We start from the raw sequence: 25,859 nt of genomic DNA, 5'->3' as shown, positions 1-25,859 counted from the left end.
GTCAGTACTGGTAAAAAGACCTCTGATACCAACACAACTGGACGGACACTGTTAAATGAAATGAAATTAATTATATCTATTTTTACATGTATGATTATATGTTGAAATATCTATGTTTGACATGTTTATAAGTTTAAATATCGCAGAATAATATACTCACAACACTATCATTAAACTTATCAAATCAGATTGTCTATATAATGTACATTATCCAGTTTTGCAGCAAATATCATCAAATAAAAGCATTCATACAAAAAATAGAACATAACACTATTTAAAGAAATGCCATTTCATCAAAGAAAGATGTGCTTACTAAATATAGAAACAATTTAAAGAAATGTCATACTATTAAATAAAGACATTTTTACTGAAAATAGAACATAATACTACTAAAGAAATGTCATTTCATCAAAAAAAAAAATTCATACCTAATACAGAACATAACACTATTTAAAGAAATGCCATTTCATCAAAGAAAGATGTGCTTACTAAATATAGAACTTTAAACAATTTAAAGAAATGTCATTTCAACAAAAAAACAAACATTTATACCAAATATAGAACATAACACAATTCAAAGAAGTGTCATTTCAGGCACAGTGAGATTCTGGCTGACAAGATCTGCTGGTCATTCATATCAACATGTAACTAAAAACAGAATCAATTAGAATTGTTTTAAAAAATATTCTTTTAGTATGATTGAACAAATACACTTCATTAGGCCCATTTGGATATTGATAAGATGTTCCTGCATTTCCTTTCTTAAAATCAAGTTGAAGTCATTTATAGTTATGAAATAATTATGAAACATTTAAATACTAAATACACAAAATAGTCCCTTCATTTAATTAATGATTCCATAGAAACAAAAATATAATAAGTCTCTAATTAGTGCGCTTTAATTACTGACCAATTAGAGCGCTTTAAAAATTGACCAATCAGAGCGCTTTAAATATTGACATGCATATATTCCGCAATATGCTCTGTCATAAGCCCATCGTTTGATTAATGATTACATTGGAACAAAAATATCAGACTCCAACGATGAAACAATGTCAAATCTTTGAAAAAGGAGGAAAACTCTAAATAATTATTATTTATACATATGCATAAAATAATACCCTCATTTTATAACATATTTATCACAAAATGTTTGTGAGATTGAAAATAATATCACAGTGAATGCATCCTTTATAGAAAATACATAGATCTGTTTTTCCATACTAGACATAGACAATGATAAGGCTTCAAATTTATATTAATTAAGTAAACAACAGCGCTGCAGAGCAGACGCGAACATTCGTCTGTTGTTTTTATGTTTAGTCAACAAGGGACAAAACTCCTCAATTATTAAAACCAGACTTACGGGTCATGCTAAATATGTGCAGATCTCTGGCAACATATGTACCAAGTTTCATTCAAATATTTTGAACAATTTTTTCAAAAATGGCCAATGTTTAAGTCTTAGCAAGACAACGCAACAGCTGAAGACACCAAGACTATGACAATACCTCAACATTTTTTCTGTAAAAATAAGAAGAGCTGAAAATGGCAAGCTAAATGTACTGACCATTTTTATATATACATTTACATGTAGGTTCTCTCTAATATTAACTTTGAATCAAATATAAAAATTTAACTATATTTTACCATGTAATTATTTTTCAAAAACAGCTTTGCATAAGGATTTACCAAGACACTTTATGATTTAAATGTACATGCATGTATCAAACCCGAATTACCATAGTTATGCTCTCTCAGAGGCGTTCTGTGTCTGCATTCATGTTTCATTGGCAGCTAGATATAACTTACAATACCAGCTATTAAAATGACCAAGAGCTACAAGAGCAGATCCCAAAACCCGTCTGCTTTTCTCCCATTATCAAGGGGTATAAATCGATAAATACATAAGCCAAGTTAATGAACTTGCTCCACATGTGCCTATTTTAATGGTGTTCATGTGTACCAAGTTTCATATTGATATCTTGAATGATTTTCATGTTATGGACAACGTAATGGTTTTATCCCACAACAACCATACCACCCACAGCAAAGCTATGTCAAATCCTCAAGTAATAAAAAAGACAGCTAATCAATATTAATATCATTTTCACTCAGCTCAACATCATGAAAGAAATCCTGAAACTTAACATAGTCTCTATATTTGGTTAAGACATAAGCCTGGTCAATCTCTTATGATACATCGCTTTTGATTCCAACATACAGGTAACTTCTATCACAAATACGGTTCATCTTCGGAATCAAAGTTAGGACGTGATCGCCTCACTTGTCTGTTATCATCGGCCGAGAGGTTTTCCGCCATTCCCCAGTTAGCTGCAGAGGAACAAAAGGTATATAAAAAATCTGTGAGAGTTTGATCAAAATGTTGAACTAATAACCCTTTTATCATATACTGGTTTAAATCACTTTAAAGAGACACATTAAATCACATTAAATTATATTTAATGACACACAATTTTGTTGTCTGACAGAATTTTAACATCGAGCCATTATACTTGTATGATGTGACGTCAGAAGTGGTTATTATTTTATATGCATATTTTTCAACTATTTATCATTGGCAGAATAATAATGCCTACATAATAAGTATATGTTTTGTATCATTTTTATTAAATCTATTTTAGGCAAAGTAATACATAATGGGCCGATTGTTCGGAACTTTGTTAAAGTTAACAATGTTGTTAACGTCATCGTTGTTAACTTTCAGATCTTTACTGCTCTGAATGTTTAATGGATAAACTTGTGATACTGCAATATTTCTAACAAGATTTGAGAAAACTGTTTCAGCTGTACTTGTTTTGATTTTAATCTATTAAAGAGCACATCATTTTATTTTTCACGTTTAAAATTAAACAAAGCTGTCGTTAATCATGTTGTTAGCTTTAATAAAGTTCTGAACAATCAGCCCAATGTTGATGAAAATTATAAATTTTAGCTTTCTGAAACATTTAAAATAATAATAGAAATATATTTTCAAAACAGTTACAATGCAATTAAGATTAATTTCATAACAAATGAGGTACCGTCACGACACATGTACATATGGGAGAAAAATGTTGTGAAGTTAGTATTGTATAAAGTAAATGTAACATCATTATATAGGTAGACAAATAATGAAAATAATTTTCCTTTAAAGGGGCAAAATCCTTTTTTTTTAATATGTTATCACATATTAAACTATATGCTAGATAATATGTTAAGATACCAAATTAATTTATAAATATAATGATAAAAAAGAAGACAATATTTTATTCACAAGATGCACTGGGACCTTCTTGGTCTTCAGTCAGGCAACTTATCCGTTACACCAAGATAGCCACACAGACAAATGTTCTTGATGAGTCTTGTGCTACATTTAAGCTCAAGTTTGTAATTGTTTATACTAAAACAAAAGCTGTCAACATTTGAGCATTTATTGCTTTTTTGTAAACTGTTGTAGGTTGTTCGAAGATGCTTAAATTTGTTTTATCATTTCTGTCAGCATTTTTGGTCTATGAGGTAGTTGGGTACTAATAACCTTTCATAAGGTCTAATTCAACCAGATTTAGAAACTGATTCCTAAATACAAACAAATGAACTCGCCAAAGCCGACAATGCCCCTTTAAATTATACTTATATCATTTCAAACAGACATACTGTGGGAATTATTTTGTGGTGAAGTGTAGCTCACGGAGGACTTTTTCTTTGGTGTATTCTGTACATCTGACAGTTCATATTCGTCGTCTGACGGAGCCAGCTTATTCTTGCGTAGATGTTTGTTTTTCTTCTTCAACTTGCGGACTGGGGTGATGGATCTCTCCTCCTCTACCACACCTGTGAGGGTTAGCATCAATCAATACACACTCTACAGTGATGTTAGTTTTTAGGGGAGGGGGGGAGGATCTTATCAATCCTATCAACAATCAGAGCACCTCGGCCATTTTCATTCGAAATCAACCTTGGATGGATGATTTAGAATATCAGAATTATTTACATTTAACTACCGTAAATGACTGGTTATTAGACGCACTTTTTTCCCTCAGATTTTGATGCAAAAAAATGCCTGCGTATAATACCCAGTAACAATTTTTTGAACTTTTTTTCTGAGGTCAATTTCAAGCCGAGAGTTTGTTTAGATTTATGTAGAAAGGGATGTTACTCGCGTCATATTGATCGAGTATATACGGGTTAAAACGGCAGTTGACGATCGGGATACGGTATATCGTAAGACGTTTATAATTTCAACAAAACTATTTTTCGATTAAAGTTACCGTAATTCACCTAAGAGTTTGGACACTCTAAATATTTGGACACCCATAATTATTTCCCAAAATAATTTATTTTGCGTACCTAATTTTCGGACACCCAAAGGACATCAATCATAACTTTCATAGTTACCAAGTTTCACAGACGAAGATTATTGATTTTTATCTTTACACTGCCTGGCTAGATTACCTAACCGTATACACCACTGTGACAATTTAATTAGTTACTACCCATCCTAAACGATTTATTGCCTGTTGAAAAGGAAGTGTGATATATTTATTTGAGGATTAAACAAACAACAAGGGCAATCAAGGGATTAAAAAAACATCGACATGGTATGTTTGTAAAATGATCTGCCAATAAGCTTTCAAACTTGTACCACACTTATAGACTATATGAAGCAATAATCGTACAGTTATTTATTAATCCTGCATAGCAATGTCCATGCTCTCCACGAGATCCTCGTGGGCATAACTGTAAGTTATGTGACGTCACACAGTGTGACTCTTTGATCTGAAGCCGATAGAATGTGTTTATTCAGTTCAGTGCATGTATAAAATGGTGTTTTAATTAACTTCATGAAGGATTTACACTTATAGGCGTAATAAATAAGTTTATGACCATTGATTACTACGGATAAATTAATAAGTGGTAAAAAGCAAACATGAAGAAAAAAGGCAGGTTAAACAAACATGTAAATAAAATGTAAAAATGATAATTTTCTATGTATTCGGAGAGCGAAAAAAATAATTAATTTATGGTGTCCGAACTCTTGTGAATTACGGTATTCAATATTATTTTGAATAATAAATTAAATTAAACAATAATCAAACTTACATAATTATAAAAAGGCAAAGTTGGGCACTGTCAAAATATTTTTTGCTTAACATAACTTTTCATTCTCGACAGTATGGTTTTAAAGATAACCATCGCCATTTTCACGAAAATATTTTTTTTTGTCACTGTCAACAAACATGGTGGCTGAAAATGCCGGACGATTTTGACATTTTTTCTATGCGTCTTTTAACCAAAAACATAGATTAAAAGTTTTTTTCTCGGATTTTTCACAGATTTTTTCCCCTGCGTCTAATACCCCCTATCGTCTTATACCCAGTCATTTACGGTACGCTGTAAGTTGTTGCGTAGCAATTTCAAAAAGGAATTACAGGACACGACTGACTCTAGGGTTTTAGCTAGAGGGTTATGGGAGATTGCTGCACCCAGTCCTTTTTTGAAATCACCCTTCTGCCCTCTTGGAGACCAAAATGTGCACCCTCCTGCCTTCAAATAATCAAATGCTTAAGATAATCAAATATTTCTTTTGTATTGATAAAAGTTTAAATATGATTACGAATTCAAACAAACTTTACATATTTGGTAGTTGAAACCTAATATTACTTCAAATTTCTAACATTTTCTTTGAAACTCATAATGCTTTAATTATTCACTGCCTGATACAATGTTCCCTTTTGTCCCTCAGTAACGTGTCCCTTTACTGCAGCACCCTGTTCTTTTTAAAATCAGGCTAAAACCCTAGACTCTGTGCTCCTTTGTTTTTTTTCTGACATAAAGTGCTGCCAGACAACAACTTTGTAGGTGTCACCACTGTTTTAATTTTAATAATGCGCTGGCATACATCAGAGGCTAGTTGTATGGTGGCAGACAACGCGAAAACTTTTTCTCCTTCACAGGACATTGCCACAGGTAAACACTTAAAGTTTACCTGTCGCAACAAATTTTTACCTGTCGCAATGTTACAAACAATATTTGGTTTCATTAGCCTTAACCTTGATTTTAAGCCTCTTTTTTAAATAAGTTTTGTAATTTTGCATTATAACAGGTTTAGATCTTTTTGGTTAGATTTGCCCTACAGTACTATAATAAATTACAAAAAAAGCTAAACATCATGTAAAAAAAAATCAATATTCGAATCTTATGTCATAATTTTTTTTGTTCCCTTGCCTCCCAAAAAAAACTCATATCTGGTTCGTCTACCCATGGAACAGCTAGATCTTACTCTTTTAATTCATCTTTAAATTAAAGATACAGTACAGTTATAAAATGTAACGAATTGTACTACAAGTCAAACTCAGGCACAACATTTATGCAAAAACGAAAGTAGATTTCTTGTTATTGGCAATGTTAAACAGAGCGGAAAGAAAGTCAGCTTGGTATATTAATCATCATATTTAAATGAACCACTTCGCCAAAAATAAATGCATACGGAATTTTGTAATTTCCGAACATTTCCGTAAAATAAAAGTACTATAGTACGAGCTGAGATCGGAAGCTTACGGCTTTTACGGAAACATGTCGAAACGGGGTTTACAAATAGTGATACACGGATTAACACGCTGAATAATCATGATATAATAGTTAAAAATAACTCTGAACATTTATTTAGAAACTGAAAGTAAAAATCCGAAAATTAAACGGTGCTGACTGTAATTTTTCACCGGACATTGTGACCGACCAAAACAAAAGTTTCGTCGGTCAAAATGGAAATATACCGGACATGTCCGACTGTCCGACGGACATTCGCATTGTCTGTGGTGGATGTAGATGAGGTGTTCTGATTGACTATCAACTTGACTATGACAAAATATCATAAGCCAAGCATTATATGAAAGTTACAAATCAAATCAAGCTTTTTTTAGGCTACTCAAATAAACTATGTTTTTAAACTGACAAATACAACATAAATTTTGAAATAGATATTATTATTACACTGGAATAAGGATTCGAAAAAGCGATCATACGATACAATCCTTGATAAGATGGGGACATTAGGGATCAGGAATTTGTGAAATTAACATGGATTTTAGTTTACCGGATTTCTTTAGAACGCAGTACGCAGTACAGGCCTGAGATCGTTTTGACAACTTTTTTGTCTTTGAATGAGCTAATATTTGCGTAAATGTATGGAAACCAGTGAAATCAGACTATTGAAAAAAATATCAGATCGCAGTGTATCACATTTTCGTTTAAAAATTGATGTTTTATTACTAAAAGTGTTACTAATGATTTAAGAAAAATAAAATTTTCAGCAGTTTACCAAACAATTGAGAGTTGCCAAAATCAGCCGATTCTAAGACTTTTTTTTATAAAAAGTGTAAAATCTGACAATCTGTGAGAGTGCAGCTTCAAGACAAACTGCAAAATTGAATTGTCTTAATTGCTAAAGCATGTAAAACAGATTTTTCATATGTTAAAGTTATTATATAAAAGTTATTTTAAAGTGGAATCAACACACTCATGTTTTTTCAACCAATGTGACGGGATTCTGTTACGGAATATCCAATAGGGTTATTACAGAATTCTTTGATGTTAAACGCTTACCATTTGTTAAAGCAGTTTTAGTTCTGGGTGATTGTTTACTTAAACCATTCACAAGATCATCCTCTAAATGCTGGCTCAATCGCAACGTATCAAATCCGTCATCGTCATCAGACGACACTTTTGGTTTCTTTTTCCGCAATTTCTTTTTCTGATTATTTTCCTCCGTATGTCCATTTTCTTCTTGTTTATACATTCCCTTACTGTTTCTAAAACCTCTTCGGCCGCCCGAAGACTCAACCAAACTCTCCAAATCCTCATCATCATCTTCATTTGGCGCCGATTCAACCTGTATCCGTGACACTGAGGATAAAGAATGTCCCTGATTCGCAATGTCATCAAGGTGACGTACAACAACATCATTATCATTGTACGCACCACTGTTTCCATTAGAAACCAGCTTACTCTTCCCTTTTTTATTTTTCTTCTTCTCCTGCCTTCCAGACGACACAGGGCTCTCCAGGGGAGGTAACATTTGTCTGTGATTTCCGTTAGAAAGGCCAATGTTGTCTGTCCCTGAATTTAGCCAGTCAAGACCAAGCAGACTTCGGGACGATCTAGGGGCACGTAATCCATCCTCATCTTCATTGCTATTTATCTGACCAGGTAAAATGTTATTATTATTTGTGTTTGTTTGAGCTGGATTGAGTTGAGCAGATTTTTCCATTTCCTCGATTTCTTTGAGTTTTTGCTTTCTCTCTTTATCTTTGGCTTTGCTGGCTTTAAACTTTTCTTCCTGTAAAACAATCAAATAAATTTAATATGTTCATAAAGTTTATAACGGATTTCTATAAATATCATTCAAGGAAAGTTGTCATACAAAAATGCTGTGGAGTGAGGGCCAACACTAGTCTTCTTCTTTTTTTGAGTCGAAGAAGGGGCAATTATTAAAGCCAGAGTGATGGGCCTTGCTTGACAAATGCGGCAACATGTGCACTAAGTTTTGTTTGAACGTCTGGAACAGTTTTTGAGTTATGGCCACAGGGTAATGCTTTTGCAATTGCGTAACGAGTCAAAAGACAGCTCCAACACCAAGGATACGACAACATTTTGACTTTTTTCTTTGTTTTAAAAAGATTACATAAAAAAGATAAAGACTCAAAACTAAGGTACATGTATATCCACATAATAAACTCTGAAAATATAGAGACATCATTCTTTTAACAACTGATTCAATATTCTAAGAGGAACATATCCAAGATTTAAACAATATGGTAATATTTGATGAAGTTCCAATCACTTCTAAAAGTTTCACATCTAAAATCTTCAAAAAGTCAGCAAAATCTGGTATGAAAAGAACACATCGTTACCACAGGCGTTTCTCACAAATTTTCTTTACCCTATATTATTATAAGATTTGTAATCTTTAGATTATATAAAGGGTAAAACAAATCGTGAGAAACCCCTGTGTTCCTTACAACACAAAAGCACTTTGTTGTTAAATCTGAAACTTCGTCCCAATCAAAACAAACAGCAGTTGACAACTTCTTGAACAAAGATATTAGTAAAACATCTAAAAATGAATGCTCACTCCTTCAAACAACCCATACACACAGTGCACGAAACTTGTACCATTTCTTGGTAATTTTTAAATCTCTGAAACTTTTGGAAGTGACTGGGATTTCATTTGCCTGTTTTCATAACGTTCAATCTGAAATATTGAAAATGTTTTATTCATCTTCTCTGCTATTTTCATTAGGTAACCATTTAGAACTTTTGAGTTTAACAGGATTCAAGATTTAACCATACAAACGTGTATTAAACTATTTATTATGGAAACACTGTGCAAGCCTAATTAATTGCTAAGATATATTTGCAAGCTTGTTTTCAAGCATACGAATTCCCGTATAAAAGCATAATTTATTTTTTTATTGAGTTTGAGATAACCCATTCAGTGCTTTACACCAGAATTGTCACAAAAGTATGTAGCCAACGCAGGGCTCGAATAAGTGAATATGGTTCAAGACAAGTATACTTTTGCTACACCAAAAAGGACACAGTAATATTATTTTTTAGGATATTTAATTTTTACTATTCATTGCAATAAAGCTGAATGTGAATATAAATTATGGTCCGGGTATGGTATAGTAATTGAATCTTGAGTTCTATCATATTTACTAAGCTGATATGATGTTTAAACCATGGTGCCCTTTTTGGAAAATATAAACACTGTCATATTTCTGTCATGCCCTTTTACAAAAAAAATACCATGCCATTTATTAATCCTCGAGGAAACACTATATACCATGACAATAACGACATTAACATAAATTATAATGGCAGAAAGTAATAAATCTAACAACAATTTTGGGATACATGTAGGAAAATTTTGTACTTATGGAATTTAAAGCTCATTGGCCATGAATTCCAAATAATTTTAGAATTTTATGAAGTTTTTCAATTAAGGCACTACACAACCGCAGCACTTAAAATGCATGGAGAAAGCTATGCAAACCTTTTACCCCACCCACCTTGCGTTTGATTTCATCGGAGTCGAGCCGTTTGAATGGGTTCGCTCCGTCCACGATATCATCATCCTCTTCTTCCTCCTCCTCCTTCTCGATACCAAGCTTAAGACGTTCTTCTTCTTGTTGACGCTCCCTGAAAAAAGTATTGATTTAGTATTAACAATCTTCTGAACAATTACCTCCCTTTTCAGTAGCGTAAAACTTTTGCTTTCCATTCTCATAAAATTAAAATCATGCTTCATTTCTCATGATGCACCTAGAAAGGTAATGTATGTGATTGTACATACTCCTTGAAAAAAAAAGCATACATGATCATGTGTATTTGATTTATCTTAACTTTCCTAATATTAACTTGTGTCATATACAAACTGTGCTAACTTAAGCATCATAAAATCTAGTATTTACTTACTATACTTGTGCTTAAGAGGCTTTTCTAATTTCTGTAACACATCTTTTTTTAACATCTCAATATTTCTATTTACCTCTCTTCGCGCACTTTACGGACCCTTTCTTTTCGCTCTTCCTTCGCCTTTTGCCGTTTTCTTTCTACCACTTCAACGTCGTTATCTACTCGATCCTTCAAGCGATCGTACATTTGATCGAGTACGGTACACATCCATTTAAAGCCGTGTTTAATGTTCACATCCATTTTTTTGCCTGTGCCTTTAATTGCAGAACAGGTTTGCTGAAAATGAGAATTTGTTCCTAAAAACTTTTTTCATATCAATATATAAAATATTTTTTAAGGAAATTCATATTTTTTCTTTTTGAGCTAAGGTAAGATTAGAACGAGTTTATAATGCTAGTGTTTAGTTGAGTTAATTTAAAAGCATAAAAATAGTGGCGTACCAATTCTGTAATGGACAGAAATCAAAATAAGGTGATAAAGGAAATTTGGACACATGGCCAGGTTGCTTGGCCATTCTTTGTAAAACATGAGTAGGCACCAGTTAACAAAAACACTTGTGTGGACTGACAAGGAGTTAACATGAGTATGCACCAGTTACCAGACACACTTGTGTGGATTGACAAAGAATTAACATGAGTATGCACCAGTTACCAGACACACTTGTGTGGATTGACCAAGAGTTAACATGATTATGCACCAGTTTACAGACACACTAATGTTGTCCAAGAGTTAACATGCTTATGCACCAGTTTAAAGACACACTTGTGTGGGTTGACCAAGAGTTAACATGAGTACGCACCAGTTTACAGACACACTTGTGTGGGTTGACCAAGAGTTAACATGAGTACGCACCAGTTTACAGACACACTTGTGGGTGTTGACGAGGTATTCCAGGTTGAGTTTCTCCATGATCTCCACCTCATCGACACAGTCGTTCAAATCATCCTTGTTTGCAAGCCTGGAATGAACAGTTTCAACTTCATGGTCATTTTTATGATTGAAAACAGTCTCAACATTACTCAAATAATCAACTATAAATGTACAACTTAAATACACAATTATTAAACAAAACATATAAAACTCTAATAAACCTCAAATCTTCAATATTTAAAAACACATATAATAAACTACAAACCTACCATTTAAAAACACATTAAATAAACTGCAAACCTACCATTTAAACTCAAATATAATAAACTACCAACCCAGCATTTAAAAACACATTTAATAAATTACAAATCTACCATTTAAAAACACTTACGATAAACTACAAACCTAGTATTTAAAAACACATATAATAAACTAAAAACCCAACATTTACAAAACACATATGATAAACTATAAACCTACCATTGAAAAACATATATAACAAACAGATAAAAAACCTTTCTAAAAACACATATAATAAACCACAAACCTACTATTTAAACACATATAATAACTACAGTACACACCTACCATTGAAAACGCATATAATAAACTACAAACCTATCATTGAGAAACACATATGATAACTACAGTACACACCTACCATTGAAAACGCATATAATAAACTACAAACCTATCATATAAATACACATATAATAAACAATCAACATTCTTACACAAGGAGTGGTTTCGCAGAGACTAGTTCATGACTGAGTATATTTTCAAGGCTCTCCTTTACTTCAGGGAACCTTTCCGGAGCTGCAGAATCTAACACATAGATGATCCCGTACACTTCGTTCAGGTATTCCGTCCAAATTTCTCGTATACGACGCCCGCCTCCCAGGTCATACAAGCTGATGTCATAATTCTCGATGGTTATCTCCTCTTTGCTGAAACCCACCGTCGGTGCCGTTTCCAGAGAATCTGTGGAAATAAATAATGAATACAAGATGAATAAGTTTGTAAATAAATACACAGCTGATTGCATGTAAATGTAATAGTTGTTATCTTGCACTATAATTTACCAGTTCAAGTAAAACTTAGAATCTATCTGCTTTCAGTAATCTAAAATGTATAATGGCATTGTTTACATATTTTATTTCATTTTTTAAGTACATAATATCATAATATTAATTATTTCAAATGTGACATGGGTCAGTGAAAATGGGTCATATGGAGAAAAAAAGATAATTTCATTCTTTAAGAAGTATTGTGCCTCATACTCAGCATCCAATCATAGCCATTTGAAATACTTTTGAAAAAGAATTCTTATTGAATTCCAAATATTGTGATCAGGTGTTTAAACAGTTTTATACAGCCTGATACAATGTGCCCTTTTAACTCTTAGCACTCTGTCCCTCTTCTGCAGCACCTGCCCTTTTTAAAACCTGTCATAAACTGTAATTCTTAACACATGAAAAAAATCTTGGGTTTTCTCCTGAACATTGGCTACATGTCTGACACTTTTGCGGACGACTTCACAAATTCATGCAATGAGTTTGATAACAACTGAACAAATATTTGGTTTACCTCCAAGCAAAGCCTTGGTAACAGTTGTTTTGCCAGCACTGTCCAACCCAAGAATGGCCAAGGTTATTGACCTGAATTTGAAAAGAATGATGTGTTGAAAAATAATATAAAGTCATCAATATATGCCATCTGAAAACACATATTGGTACTTTAAAATGAATGAAAAAGAAGAACGCAACTTTGCAAGCCACAAGCAAATCATATAATACACACAATTTTATCTGCTAAAAAGTGCTGTGAAATAAATTTACAACTTATTTAATTCACCTCTGAGATTAATATCAAGAGCCCTGTTTAGAGTTACATGTATTGAGTGAAACAAAATAATTCTGGAAATAAGGTAAAAGACCAGAGAATTCTTGGTATATCAACTTAATTAAAAAGAGATTTGCGATTCAGCCGCCACTAAAATGGCAGGACCCTATCGACCATAGGGTAAAAACATACAATTCTTCTTTTAATCTGTACAGACAGACAATCTGGGCAATATTGTCTGGGCTGTATCAGCGGATGTTGGACATAGTGAACCATTACCTAAGTAAACTAGGTCCTAGTGAACCATTTGGTCGGACGGAGTGAACCATCTTGAAGTTATAAAGGTTAAGTGAATATATTAGTAATGTATAATATATAGTTATGTAGGCGGCTTATTTATGTATTATGCACTTGCTTTGTATTTAGAATGATGTTTATTGTTACAAATTATACATGTATCTACATTTGGAACATTGGGGATACTTTAAGAAAGTTATAGAATAGTATGGAAACTTCTGGCAAGTTTGTTACTTATCAAGTATATTCTAGAAGAAGATTATTCTAGAAAGATCTTTGACTATATATATTATATATATATATATATATATATATATATATATATATATATATATATATATATATATATATATATATATATATATATTAAAGGTATAGCAGAGTTAGAGTTATCTTTTGTGACATTCATAAATTTTAAAATACATATTTGCATTTGGATTATTCTTTGGGGAGTTTACTGTGTGGACTATTTAAATTATAAGTGCTCAAAAACATTCAGCTTTTTGGACTTTAAAATTGGAAAAAGGACATAAACCAGGATTGGAATTATTTAAGCTATTTGGAATTATAAACAGGTTACCCCTGGTTCGTAACATAAGTGTTGAAACCATGAGTGTAATATTTACTTTTGGGTTCACAAGGTGAATTCTATTGCAAACTTACACTGAAACCAACAAATTTTCCTCTCATAATATGCATAAAAAGGACAAAATGTTATAGTGTTTCAGAAAAGCACGCCAAACTGAATGAAAACATAAAATCATGGAAATCATCGGAAATAGCTTCTTTGAAATTGTGTGCAGCCCGGTGGACGCCGACATTTGATTTGGAATTGAGAATGGGTTAAAATTTCAAACTGCAAAAAATATCAAAATGTTATTTCAATATTTGAAACAATGAAGTATCATTTTTATTTCACTGACAGATCTCAATACATGCAAGTCACTGGAAAGACTATAATAAAAAGTTTTATTTGTGTAGTTTTATCTTATAATTGTTCAATTATACCTTTGTTAATGTGATAGTCCATTTATAATTTTAGCCAATGTTATAATTATTATACATGTATATATTATTGGCATTAACCATTTATTTGTTGTTTATTCAAAGTCTAATTGTCTGTTTTGACACTGCTTTAAAAGGGATAACATGTACATGTAGGTAGTTCACCTCAGTAATGAAATGGTGCACTTTGGTAATGGTTTAAGTTCTGTAATGGTTCTGTTGACGTCATCTGTCAGTGATTTTTTGTGTGCAATTTACTGCCTTCTAAGGGCAGTTTCCCCTTGCGAAAAACAGTCAATTTTTCCCAAAACTTTATAATTTTTTCCCAATTTGATGAATGGAGATTACATTCATGATTAAAAAAGCAATGAATTTCAGGAAAATAAACAAAATCTTGACAAGATTTACTATTACACAGAATAATGTATCAATAAAAAAGTTAAAACATGTATATTTGGCATTATATTAGCTATTTTAGCCTGATCTTGCATTTTTCCCCAAATCGTCTTTTTACTCAATTGACAAGGTACAGGCAGTAAAAATAATTCCGAAATAAATCAATGCCAGTAAAGGGGATGGGCCATAAAGCATTCACCATTCAATATCACTCACCTTCTTGGTTGTTTGTTCCTTTTTACACATGATAAACAGTTTCCCATTAGGCTGAACATGTGTGGTCACACAACAATAATTTAAATCTGATTATCTTACAAGATTTTTAACTTGATTTTAAGACTAAATCTGTGATTTTTTAAAAAAAAAAAATTCCAATCAGATTCACAAATCAAGACAAAACATGATTTTTGACAGTAAATGAAGGTTTATTTTATCCACAACTATCCTATTTTTCTGATTAATCATTTAATAAAATCCTCAATAATTCTGAATCCTTTTGAAATAATCAAATATCTCGATGATTGCCCTCTCTGTTTCGTAAAGCACTTAAAAATCTGGAAGAACTTTCATCTGTCAATAAATTCCATGGTGGCCGCCATCTTGGAAACGAAATATTGTTTACTTCCGGTTTGCGAGTCACTACGCACTGGTTTTGAGCGTATATTTAGCCTTACAGTTTAACGCATGTTGTATTCTATTTAAATAAAATCGATATACAACTTGTTTAACTCTTTGAAAGAAAGATAGCCAAATACATATAAATTGCATAAGCATATACAGCGTGGTGTACTTTAGATATAATCTTCACTTCCGAGCACATTATCACCAAGTACGGTGGCCGAGTGGTTAAGGCGTTGGACTTAAGTTCCAATGGACGAATGTCCGCGTGGGTTCGAACCCCACCCGTACTAGATTTTTTTGCATGGGCGACCTGTTGTAGGCAAATCCATTCGACAATGCGCAATGAATGACGAATTAATCAGCTGGCTGATTATTGATGTAGCCACTAAAAGGTCCAATAGGCACGGTAGGCCCGGGCCTACACTTCGTTTCCAAAAATGAAAAATACAAAACGTCCAAATCTGCAATAATAACTGAAAGGAAAGGGTGTGACAGCTTAATTAGCATTCAAGTAAACACTGCAGGTTAACTAAACATATTTTTTAATCAGTTTTGAATTTCAGTTCTGTTATTGTACATCATGAGCAAGACAACAATAAAGTTTAGTGAAGTGCTATACAAAGCAAATTTCGATGACTAAAAAGGCTCCAGATACACGCTAAAACGCACCATATTCGATCTGGAGTAAAAATAAATCCCGGGGGAGGTCCCCCAAACCCCTCTACCAAGTGGGCCTATACTTTTTAATAGGCCAAGCTAGGCCCCTGAAAAGTATCTTTTTTTACAAAAAAAAAAAAAAAACAAAAAAAAACAACAGAATTGAAACTAGTTATAACAACATTATACAATCCCTCTCGGTCACCATGATGATGTTGCGCGAGAGTCACGGTGGTCTTGTACACGTGTTGTGGGGGGGGGGACCGGAGTACCCGGAGGAAACCCACCTGTCCGACATGGTGACCACAACCCCAACTCACATGCGATAATGTATGTAGTCGTGAGCTCCAGCAAAGTAAAGGTGGTCTTTGAGGCAGCTGCCGAGATTAACTTGCCTGTTTTTTGTTCCTGTTTAGTTAATTCCTCCAAACAAGCTTAGAATTGTCAATGCAAGCTAGTAACACCTCATTTTACATGATTGAAAGAATAAACGCAACAGTCAGTTTGCTGTCTCACCGGAGTTTCCCCGTTTAACGGAGTTTCCCCGTTTAAAAATAGCGCATAGTGGTAACCCACTGTAAAAAAAGCGCGGAATGTGGTGGTGGTAGAGGCGGTTGTACTGGTAGGGGTAGTGGTAGTTATAGAAGTCGCAGTAGCAGAAGAAGAAGCAGCAGCAGCAGCAGTAGTGGTAGTAGAAGTAGTAGTAGTAGTAGTAGTAGTAGTAGTAGTAGTATAGTAGTATAGAAGTAGTAGTGGTAATTGGTGGTAGTGGTAGTGGCAGTGGCAGTGGCAGTAGCAAAAGCACTATTAGTCGTAGTAGAATTACCATTCGTAAAAAGACACTACTACTACTACTACTACTACTACTACTTTTTGTACTACTACTACTTCTACCACTACTACTACTACTACTACTACGATGATACTAGTACGATGATGAAAACACGACAGTACGATGATGAAAACGCGATAGTACGATGGTGAAAACGCGATAGTACTATGATGAAAACACGACAGTACGATGATGAAAACACGACAGTACGATGATGAAAACGCAATAGTAGGATGGTGAAAACGCGATAGTACGATGATGAAAACACGACAGTACGATGGTGAAAACGCGATAGTACGATGATGAAAACACGACAATACGATGATGAAAACGCGATAGTACGATGATGAAAACGCGAACTTACGAAACTACGATGGTGAAAACGCGACAGTACGATGATGAAAACACGACAGTACGATGGTGAAAACACGATAGTTTATCGCATTAACATCATCGTATTTTCACCATCGTAGTTTCGTGATTTTGCGTTTTTATCATCGTACTATCGAGTATCGCGTATCATATCAACACATTTACAAGCGATAGCTCTAACAGCATTCCGTAATAAATACAGAAACACACTCTTATTACAATAATTTGTGGACTTAGTCATCATGGTCCTTCATGAAATTTCGCACTCATCATATTATGAATGCTTTCCACTGTCAACCTTCTTAGTTTTTTTAAAAAAAATCCGGATGTTATGGAACTCCCCCCCCCCCCCCCCCCCCCCCGCCGGGGATATGGCATTTATGGGTATCATGGAGGCAATGTCGTTTTTTGGGGGGATTGCAGTTGTTTATACTTGGAATGAAAAAATAAACAACAAGTTGAATGAGGTCCCTTGAAAGTTTCTTTTCACCCTACATCCTCATTAGCGGATCCAAGGGGGGGGGGGGGGCGGTGCCCCTCTCTCTAAAATCGTCCAAGTTTACTTTTAATTTTAATATAGGAGATAAACAAGTAATAAAATACGCTGAAAATGCACCATTTCGGACTAAAAAATGTTAATCATTGTTGGGGGAATACTTCCAACTCCAAAACCCTCTTCCGACACTTTAAACCAAATAAATTACATCTTAGAGAGAAGGGCGCTAGGTCGCTAACCAATTTGTGGCTGACCGCCCGTAAGGTCCAATGATACGTTCCTGGCAGGCCCCCCTGACAATTTAGCGGTAATAAACAAAATGTAAACAAACAAAGTTATGAAGTGGCTCTTTTGAACCAGGGAAGGCATACGAAATGATTATGAATTCAATGTTAGTTAATTATCTGACATTCTTCTTCTTCTATTTCTTCTTCTTCTTCTTCTTCTTCTTCTTCTTCTTCTTCTTCTTCTTCTTCTTCTCCTTCTTCTTCTTCTTCTTTTTATTATTATTATTATTTACCAAACTTATATAGCGCCCTTTTCATATACACGTTCAAAGGCACTTTACAATCATATAAATTAACTGATAACTAATTACAAGCAATATCATTAAAATACTAAGACAGCTTTTTAACAATAAATGTATGACATACTAAAAATATGAAACACAATAAAATATATTGTGGTATTAAACTAGTCGACTGAAGGTAAAATATTAATTATACGAAAAAAAAATTCACAGTTCGATTTTGGCAAGGAAAAGTAGGCGTAAATGAGGTCTGCACTCAACGGCAGCTCGATTCCAAATGGGCTCCTGGTGGTGGTGGTGTTAGAAGTTTATACTCCGGGTCCCGGCGTGAGCACATTGAAGGGTCCCAGAGTGACAGTTCAACCACCGCACATCTTTCCTGGGCGGTGAACCAGTACTAGGTGCCTTTACTTCTGCAAGGAACTGACAACTTCTGTACATGCCAGGGGCAGTGGTACAGTGCTCCTGGTCCATTTCTCCCCGTATTTATAGCCAAATTCTGATCCCGCTCCGACACCTCCATACCAACGCCAAACCAAAGTTCATCACCGCAATGGATTGCCGCTTCAACGCCCGACACCGTTCCAGCAATCCCGTGTCCGCTCGCTTACAACCACTCCACCAAAGTTTGTGCAACGTTTAATCACCGCCCGGGCAAAGCTGGCGAAGCAGCGGTGGTCCAGCGTTCAAGATTTCTGCGTTGGCCTAGCGGACCCAAGCATCCACGAACTTGCGTCTAGCGGTGCCAAACTTTGACTGGGCGTTGTTGGAGCGGTGGTGAACTTTGCCGAAGCGGAAAATTGCCCGCTCCTCACCGCTCGCAATATTTTGTGCAGCTCAAAACTTTCGGAGCGGTAGGAGGGACCATAAGCGGTGGCCGAGCGTATACGGCGTTGCCTTAACGGGGGCCAACTTCTGGTGAACGGTAACGAGCGGTGATGATTTTTTTTCACCGCTCCAGGAACGCTCCAGCAAAGTTCTTGCGGTGTGACCGGGCCTTTAGTGATTTTTTTCAAAAAGTGCATAGTTGATTTTTTCTCTAGCTTGAATATAAAGAAAACTGATTTTGCTTTTCCAACAGAATTATAAAAAAATAAGCAAGCAATGGTCCAAATAATGAAGGCATCTAAATAAAATTGCTGAACAATATAGGATATTTGAAATATTCGTTGATAAAAAAAGAAAGATTTCAGTTTAACATCATCACTTAGACGCTTTATTAATATGGCCCAATTGTGTATTTTGTATGGAAAGCCATAAGACACCGAGGTCAACTCGGTTGACAAAAAACGTGCGGATATAATCCAAGAGCGGGTCGAGAAGCTCCAGAAACACTACGAGAGACAGTAAGATTGCTACGTGTATTTGTGAACGTAGCAATACCTATATATATTGTCTGAAAAGTTTTATATAAATTATTTTTGCCCGCGTAAACAAATTGAGTGCCTTGACCGATATAATTGTACATGAAACAACACTTTTCGTCAATTAGTTTTAGGAGACGTTAAAGCTGCACTCTCACCGACTAACCGTATTAGAAAATTTTATTTTTTTATTTTATCTTGGAATGAGCAAATCTTTGCGAAAATATCTGCAAACCAGTGATAAAAGACTGCTGACAAATAATCAGAACGTAGATTTTCATATTTCCGTTCGAAAATAATGTTTTATGGCTAAAGGCGTTACTAACGGTTTAAGAAAAATGCTTAAACATCAATTTTTGAACTTAAATATAAAAATCTGCGATTTAATATTAAGTCAGCAGTCTTATATGACTGGTTTACATGCATTTTCGCATAAATTGGCTCGTTCCAAGACAAAAGATAAAAAAAGTTGTCAAAATGTTCAAACTGTGAGAGTGCAGCTTTAAACTTAGTAAACTTTCCAATCCCCTAATCAGAACTAAGGACCACCGATTTCTATTTTCAGGCAGGCCGTTCCAGAGCGACGAGCAGAGATTAAGAGGAAAAGAGAGGAACGCTGGAAAAAGAAGCATGATTTGGCGGAAAACAACGTCCGAGGTCTGAAAATAAACCGTGTTCACCTACGCCAAAAAGCTGCTAAAGAAAAGGATGTCCGAGTCCCAGGCGCTGTTTCCGACCACGAGGACGATTGTCCTAAGGCTACCACCTCTAACGCCGCTGGCGCCACCCCCGCCAGTGCCTCGCCGTCAAACTCTTCATTGGATACACTAAGTGTATACTCTTCTAGCGGAGAGGAGGAGAGCTGGGAGTCTTGGGAGGAGCGCATGGCGGACGAGCTTTTCTACGCCTAGATACCACGCCCACCCACACCGCCGGATATGTGAAATGCATCCATAATAGAGTAAAACATCTTAAACGCAAAATCTTTAACCCCCCCCCCCCAAAAAAAAAACAAACAAACAAACAAAAAACAAACAAACAAACAAAACAAATAAACAACAACAACAACAATAAAATACATTATAAACCGAATATAAATGATAACTTGAGTAAAATGAATGTCATATTTGCTTTTAACAAGGTAGGGGGCGTGGTAAATTGGAGGGGGGGAGGTGAAGGGGCCATTTTTATGAACACGTACTTTTAAGTTGTTTTTTTTAGGATCGTCTTAAGTAGGGGTTGGACTTTTCTGTACTTTATTTTGTTTTCCTAGTGTTAGCTTTCTTATAATATGGGTAGAAAGGGGCGAAGATTTCCTAAGACCAAGGAAAAAGGTCAGCCAACCCAACCCTACCGTCGTGTTTTATTACCACCATTCCCACGGAAGACCAACATCCTCTCCAAATCCTATTCACTGAACTCACTGGAAAGGGGGCAGTTTGGGGAGGCGGTTTGGGGGTTTGATTATTTGTACTCGTCAAGTAGTAGGGGTAGTTTTAATGTAAGGTGACTGGTAGGGATAACCTGGGAGGCGGATATATTTTGGTATTTTAGGAGGGAGAGGACTATTATATTCACTATTTCATTCATTTCTGTCGAAGTTAAGTCCTTGAGCTCGCGGTCGGGGTCGCCGATCTGTCAGTCAGCAGACGGCCACTGCGAACTGGCCGCGTGGTCCGGGGCCTTGGAGAATCGGGATTGATTGGGGGTGAGACAGTTACATGATACAGTAATTCTTAAAGGGATGGTGATTTTTTCGGTTTTATAGGAATCCATTAGGCTTAGGGGTGGGGGTGGTAGGCGTTGTTAAAACATATATGTTTAGCTTAAGAGAGTGTGGGGGACTATTGGTTTGATAGGAGTCAAGTCTGATAGAGGGGCTGTAACATCAACACAGAAATGTTTAGTTAATTGGGAGGGAAAATGATCAAGGCTCAGTGGGTCCAGCGAATTGGATTTGGAGGGAATGTTGGTCTACAGCGGGATGGGCGGACATAAAAAACGAGGGGTGGGTTGGCTGTCTAGTCCTTGGTCTTAGGAAAATTTCTTTAGCATGGGTGTTTGTGTGTGTGTGGGTGGGGGGGGGGGGGGGGAGGTGGACGTTTTTTTTCTTTTGGATAACAAGCATTTACAGACACTTCATTTTACTCATTCTTTAACTCCCATTTCCTACTCCTATACAATTACATATTATTACAATTTTCATTTAAAAACAAACAAACAAACAAACAAATCTGTTTTATATCCCAAAATGAAAATAGCAAAAAAGAAGTAGAAAAAAAAACAATATTTAACAAAATAAACACAACAATATAATTATAAACACTTATCATTTTTCCATTGTACTTGTTCTGGTAAAAATAGATGTGTTTTTTTTTAATAAAAAGTATGAAATTAGAAATTGATTGTGTTAATGTTTTGAAAGATAATACAGTCTTAAGTGGCAATTTCGGTCAGAGATGGTGATATCGCTTATTTATCCAAAGTCAACTAGCGGCTCCAGGGGGAGGGCGCATCCGGCGCGCGCCCGCCTGAAATTGTCCATGTTAACTTTTAATTTGAATATATCATAGAAAAAAGGAGGAAAAGCCCGAAATGCATCATTTTTGACTAGAAAATGTTATATTGTGCATGGGAAGTCCTCGACCCTGGCAACACTTTAAACAATATAAATATCGGTTCAGCGGGAGGGGCGCAGGTTAAAAGGGTACGCCCCTAAGTAACGCCCCCTCCGACGTCAAATCCTTGAACAGTACCTGATCCTGATAGCAAAAACCCTATGACGAACATGGTAGTTTATTCAAGAATGTTGATCCAACGAATGACCTTAATGAATGTTCAAATCCTGACTACTTTCGTTTTGCATTATTTTGACAAATTCTTCCATAAGTCCACAACTTACTATTGTGTTTATATTTTTACACCAGTTTTAATTAGGGCATTTTTTATATAAATGTCTACTGCAGTCTAAAAAGTAAGGTTTCTGACTGCAGACCTAGATGACACATTCTAAGCCATCCTGCAGGCACAATATTTGTTTCTACATTTCTTTTCTATTTTTCATAATTGCATTCTTTTTTCAAATTAATTAACGCATGACCTGAATATTTTACAACATTTTCAGATTCATAATATATTTGATTATATAAAAAGGCGACACTGCCCCTGTTTTCGCTATCCAATCTCTTATTTCACAAGGTGACAATGTTTATGTTACTCACCTTAGAGTTATGTCCCCTGATTTGTCAAAAATCGTCTTAACCGATTTCTTTATTGAGCGTTTTTTAACCGATCTTAACTGGGGAACACTATTTAATGGCATGATATCTACGATCAAGTTTGGTAACAGCAATATCACACTTTTCAGTACGGAGTTATGGCACTAAAATTGTCAACATTGTCCTGGACCAAAACATATTTTTTCTCATCTCTTACTCAATCATTTTTTTACCTAATCCTAATCAAAGGGAACGAAAATTATAATGGGGTCAATTTCTCATTTGCTGTTTATAAAAAACCCACCCAAGACCGTATCATTTATTCCAGAACTATGTTCCATGAATTGTAAATTTTTGACCAAATTCACGTCCACAATCGATCTTGAGTATACCATATTACATCACCACTCATTTTGGCCACTGTGTTTGTATGCAAATTTACGATTTGACGTGAATTTTTCATGAAACAATATGCGCGGTTTATCCTAAAACGCATTTTAGATGTAAAGTACGGTGGCCGAGTGGTTAAGGCGTTGGACTTAAGTTCCAATGGACGAATGTCCGCGTGGGTTCGAACCCCACCCGTACTAGTATTTTTATTCTTGAGCCCTATTGTAGTTGCTGTCTATGAGACATTCCTTCACTAATAAGGCATAATAAGCGACGAATCAGCCTTCTTTCTTATCAATGATGTAGTCGGTTTAACCGTATTTCTTTTACATCGACTGTAAAAGAAGTTTTAAAAAACATTATATTAATCACTCTCGTTCCCGTGATGTTACGCGAGATTGAAAAACTGCGTGTTGTGGGGGAAACCGGAGTATCCGGAGGAAACCCACCTGTCCGACTTGGTGATCAAAACCCCCACACACATGCGATGATGTAATCGTGAGTTCCACCTAAGTAACATTGTAGGGGAACAGACACCGGATATAGCTCAAAAAGTGATAAATCGATAAGCGTTTGATTTTGACACATGGACAGTTTTCTATCATTTTTTTTTTGTATTTTATGGTTATATAGTTATCAAAATCGAAGAGTTTCAAATAACTTGCCCCTGTGCAATATACGACTATGATGGAAATGTGTCTCCTCTTTTGTATAATAGCCCAATTTTGGCCGATCGCTCACAAATGTTCATTCATGTGGTACGATTTCAAACATTAATCAACAAGTTGAAAATAAGAATAAAAACTGAATCGAGCGATTTTATTTAAATTACAATACATGTATCTAGTAATGCACCAGTCAATTGTAACCACGCCCCCCCCCCCCCAGGTCCGGGGGTATACCGGGGATAGCCGGGGATTTTACCATCAATTCCTCCCTGCAAGGCGGGGATTCTATCCGGGGTTGGCTGGACCGAAAGTCAAAGTCCCCGCAATTCCCCGGACCTGGGGGGGGGGGGGGGCGTGGTTTCAATTGACTGGTGCATAATGTGTAAGATATCAATACGATATGTTTTGTTGTTAGGGAGATTCATAGCTTTTGATGCCCTGGCGGTGTACTGGGGAAAGATCAAGCAAATAAATAACCGCACAGGGGATTATCCGATAGCTATTAAGTGGACTGAGGAAAGTAACGATGTAATTAGAATAACGAGACTGTTATAATAATAACGGCCATTTACCTACACGCGAGCTCGAGGGAAATTGTTTGATGTTGTCCATATCGAGGGATGAGAGCAAAAAAGTGCTGTTTTTGTATCTGTATGCAACTGATTTATTATTATAGATAAGTTAACCATGACGTGTTTTTCACAAGCATCAACGTTCGAGTCGCAAATATCTAAATATTTTAAATACGCCGGTAATCTAATTTATTGAGGAACACAAAACATATGGCCGTAGAACTTATGTGGTGTTTGCTGTTCATATATATAGTATTACTTAGTAAATCAAGTAAGTGCGTTTTTGCACACAGAAAGTCGTCAGTAGGGATTGAGATATTGTGATCAAATTTGAAACACGTAAAGCTTTTTCTAAGCTCGGGTCTATGTTGCTATTTCTTAGAACAGAATAATGGTCTCTACTCGTTCACTTCAGTGAGAAAGTATGTATTGTGACCAACCCTGATATTTAAGCAGCTAGCATATATACGTTCTTTTAGGAGAGCATGCTCAATAATTTCTCATCAAATTGTACTCTCACTTTTTGCAGATTATTTGAAAGTTCGAAATAGACATACATGTATATTGTATATTAACAGTGTTACTATCAATTTTTGTTCCATTTTACATGTTATCACCAGGACACATTTCTCAACTTTGAAACTATCCTCAGTACATAATACTGCTATCCCCTGTACAGTACTGTGAACATTTCTACGGACATATCTTTAACAGCTTAAAAGTTACATTGCCAGTTCTTACAATAAAAATAGTTGAGCTTATGCTTGTGAAATCCTTCGATTCAGATTTTTTATTTAATCGATATATTTCCAAAAAAATAACAGTACTTGTCGGAAATCTGTACGTTTTGAGGTGATCATCTCAGATTTGAAGAAACATTTTTCGAGGTATGTTAAATCGTTAGCACTTTAAAGTACACCATAGGCCAAATTTAGCATTAAGCTATTAGTTCATACACTTGTTTCATTTGTGGATACTGTAGATAAGCGTTAAACAGCAAGATTTTACCGTTGTTAAAAAAACAACTACATAATTGTCTGTTTACTTATCACTTTTTGAGCTATATCCGGTGTCCCTTCCCACACAGTGAGTAAAGGTGGTCTTGGCAGCTGTCGAGATTTTTTTATCCAATCCTAATTAAAAGGGTATAAAACTATAATTGGGACAATTACTCATTTGCTGCTGATCAAAAACCCAGACCGTATAATTTATTCCAGAGTTATGGCCCATCAATTGTTAAATTTTGACCAA

General features: G+C 35.2%; 1 protein-coding gene and 2 non-coding genes across 3 annotated transcripts; 2 read left to right on the top strand and 1 right to left on the bottom strand.

Annotated features, from left to right (window-relative positions):
- Positions 1-491: 491 nt before the first annotated feature.
- Positions 492-15,512, bottom strand: LOC128239349 (ADP-ribosylation factor-like protein 13B). Its single transcript, XM_052955968.1, has 9 exons — positions 15,106-15,512; positions 12,937-13,007; positions 12,084-12,330; positions 11,332-11,437; positions 10,553-10,755; positions 10,074-10,203; positions 7,606-8,338; positions 3,658-3,834; positions 492-2,334 (listed from the first exon to the last, which is right to left on the bottom strand). The coding sequence occupies exons 1-9, from the start codon at positions 15,162-15,164 to the stop codon at positions 2,237-2,239; spliced, it is 1,824 nt and encodes a 607-aa protein (XP_052811928.1). The 5' UTR covers positions 15,165-15,512; the 3' UTR covers positions 492-2,236.
- Positions 15,513-15,717: 205 nt separating this feature from the next.
- Trnal-uaa (transfer RNA leucine (anticodon UAA)) lies at positions 15,718-15,800 on the top strand. Its single transcript has one exon. It is a non-coding gene; the product is annotated as a tRNA-Leu (tRNA).
- Positions 15,801-23,485: 7,685 nt separating this feature from the next.
- On the top strand, positions 23,486-23,568 carry Trnal-uaa (transfer RNA leucine (anticodon UAA)). Its single transcript has one exon. It is a non-coding gene; the product is annotated as a tRNA-Leu (tRNA).
- Positions 23,569-25,859: the final 2,291 nt, after the last annotated feature.

This window comes from Mya arenaria, chromosome 6 (genome assembly GCF_026914265.1).
Source record: "Mya arenaria isolate MELC-2E11 chromosome 6, ASM2691426v1".
In the NCBI taxonomy this organism is placed as follows: domain Eukaryota; kingdom Metazoa; phylum Mollusca; class Bivalvia; order Myida; family Myidae; genus Mya; species Mya arenaria.
The sequence above is the reverse complement of the archived record's forward strand: the minus strand, read 5'-3'. Positions and strand labels throughout refer to the sequence as shown.

Coding starts and splice junctions, on each gene's coding strand:
- LOC128239349 (XM_052955968.1), bottom strand. CDS start 15,164: ATGTTCAGCCTAATGGGAAACTGTTTATCATGTGTAAAAAGGAACAAA. Junction 10,756..11,331: donor ACAAGTGTGTCTGTAAACTG/GTGCGTACTCAT, acceptor TCTCATTTTCAG/CAAACCTGTTCTGCAATTAA. Junction 2,335..3,657: donor ACCACAAAATAATTCCCACA/GTATGTCTGTTT, acceptor GTTCCTCTGCAG/CTAACTGGGGAATGGCGGAA.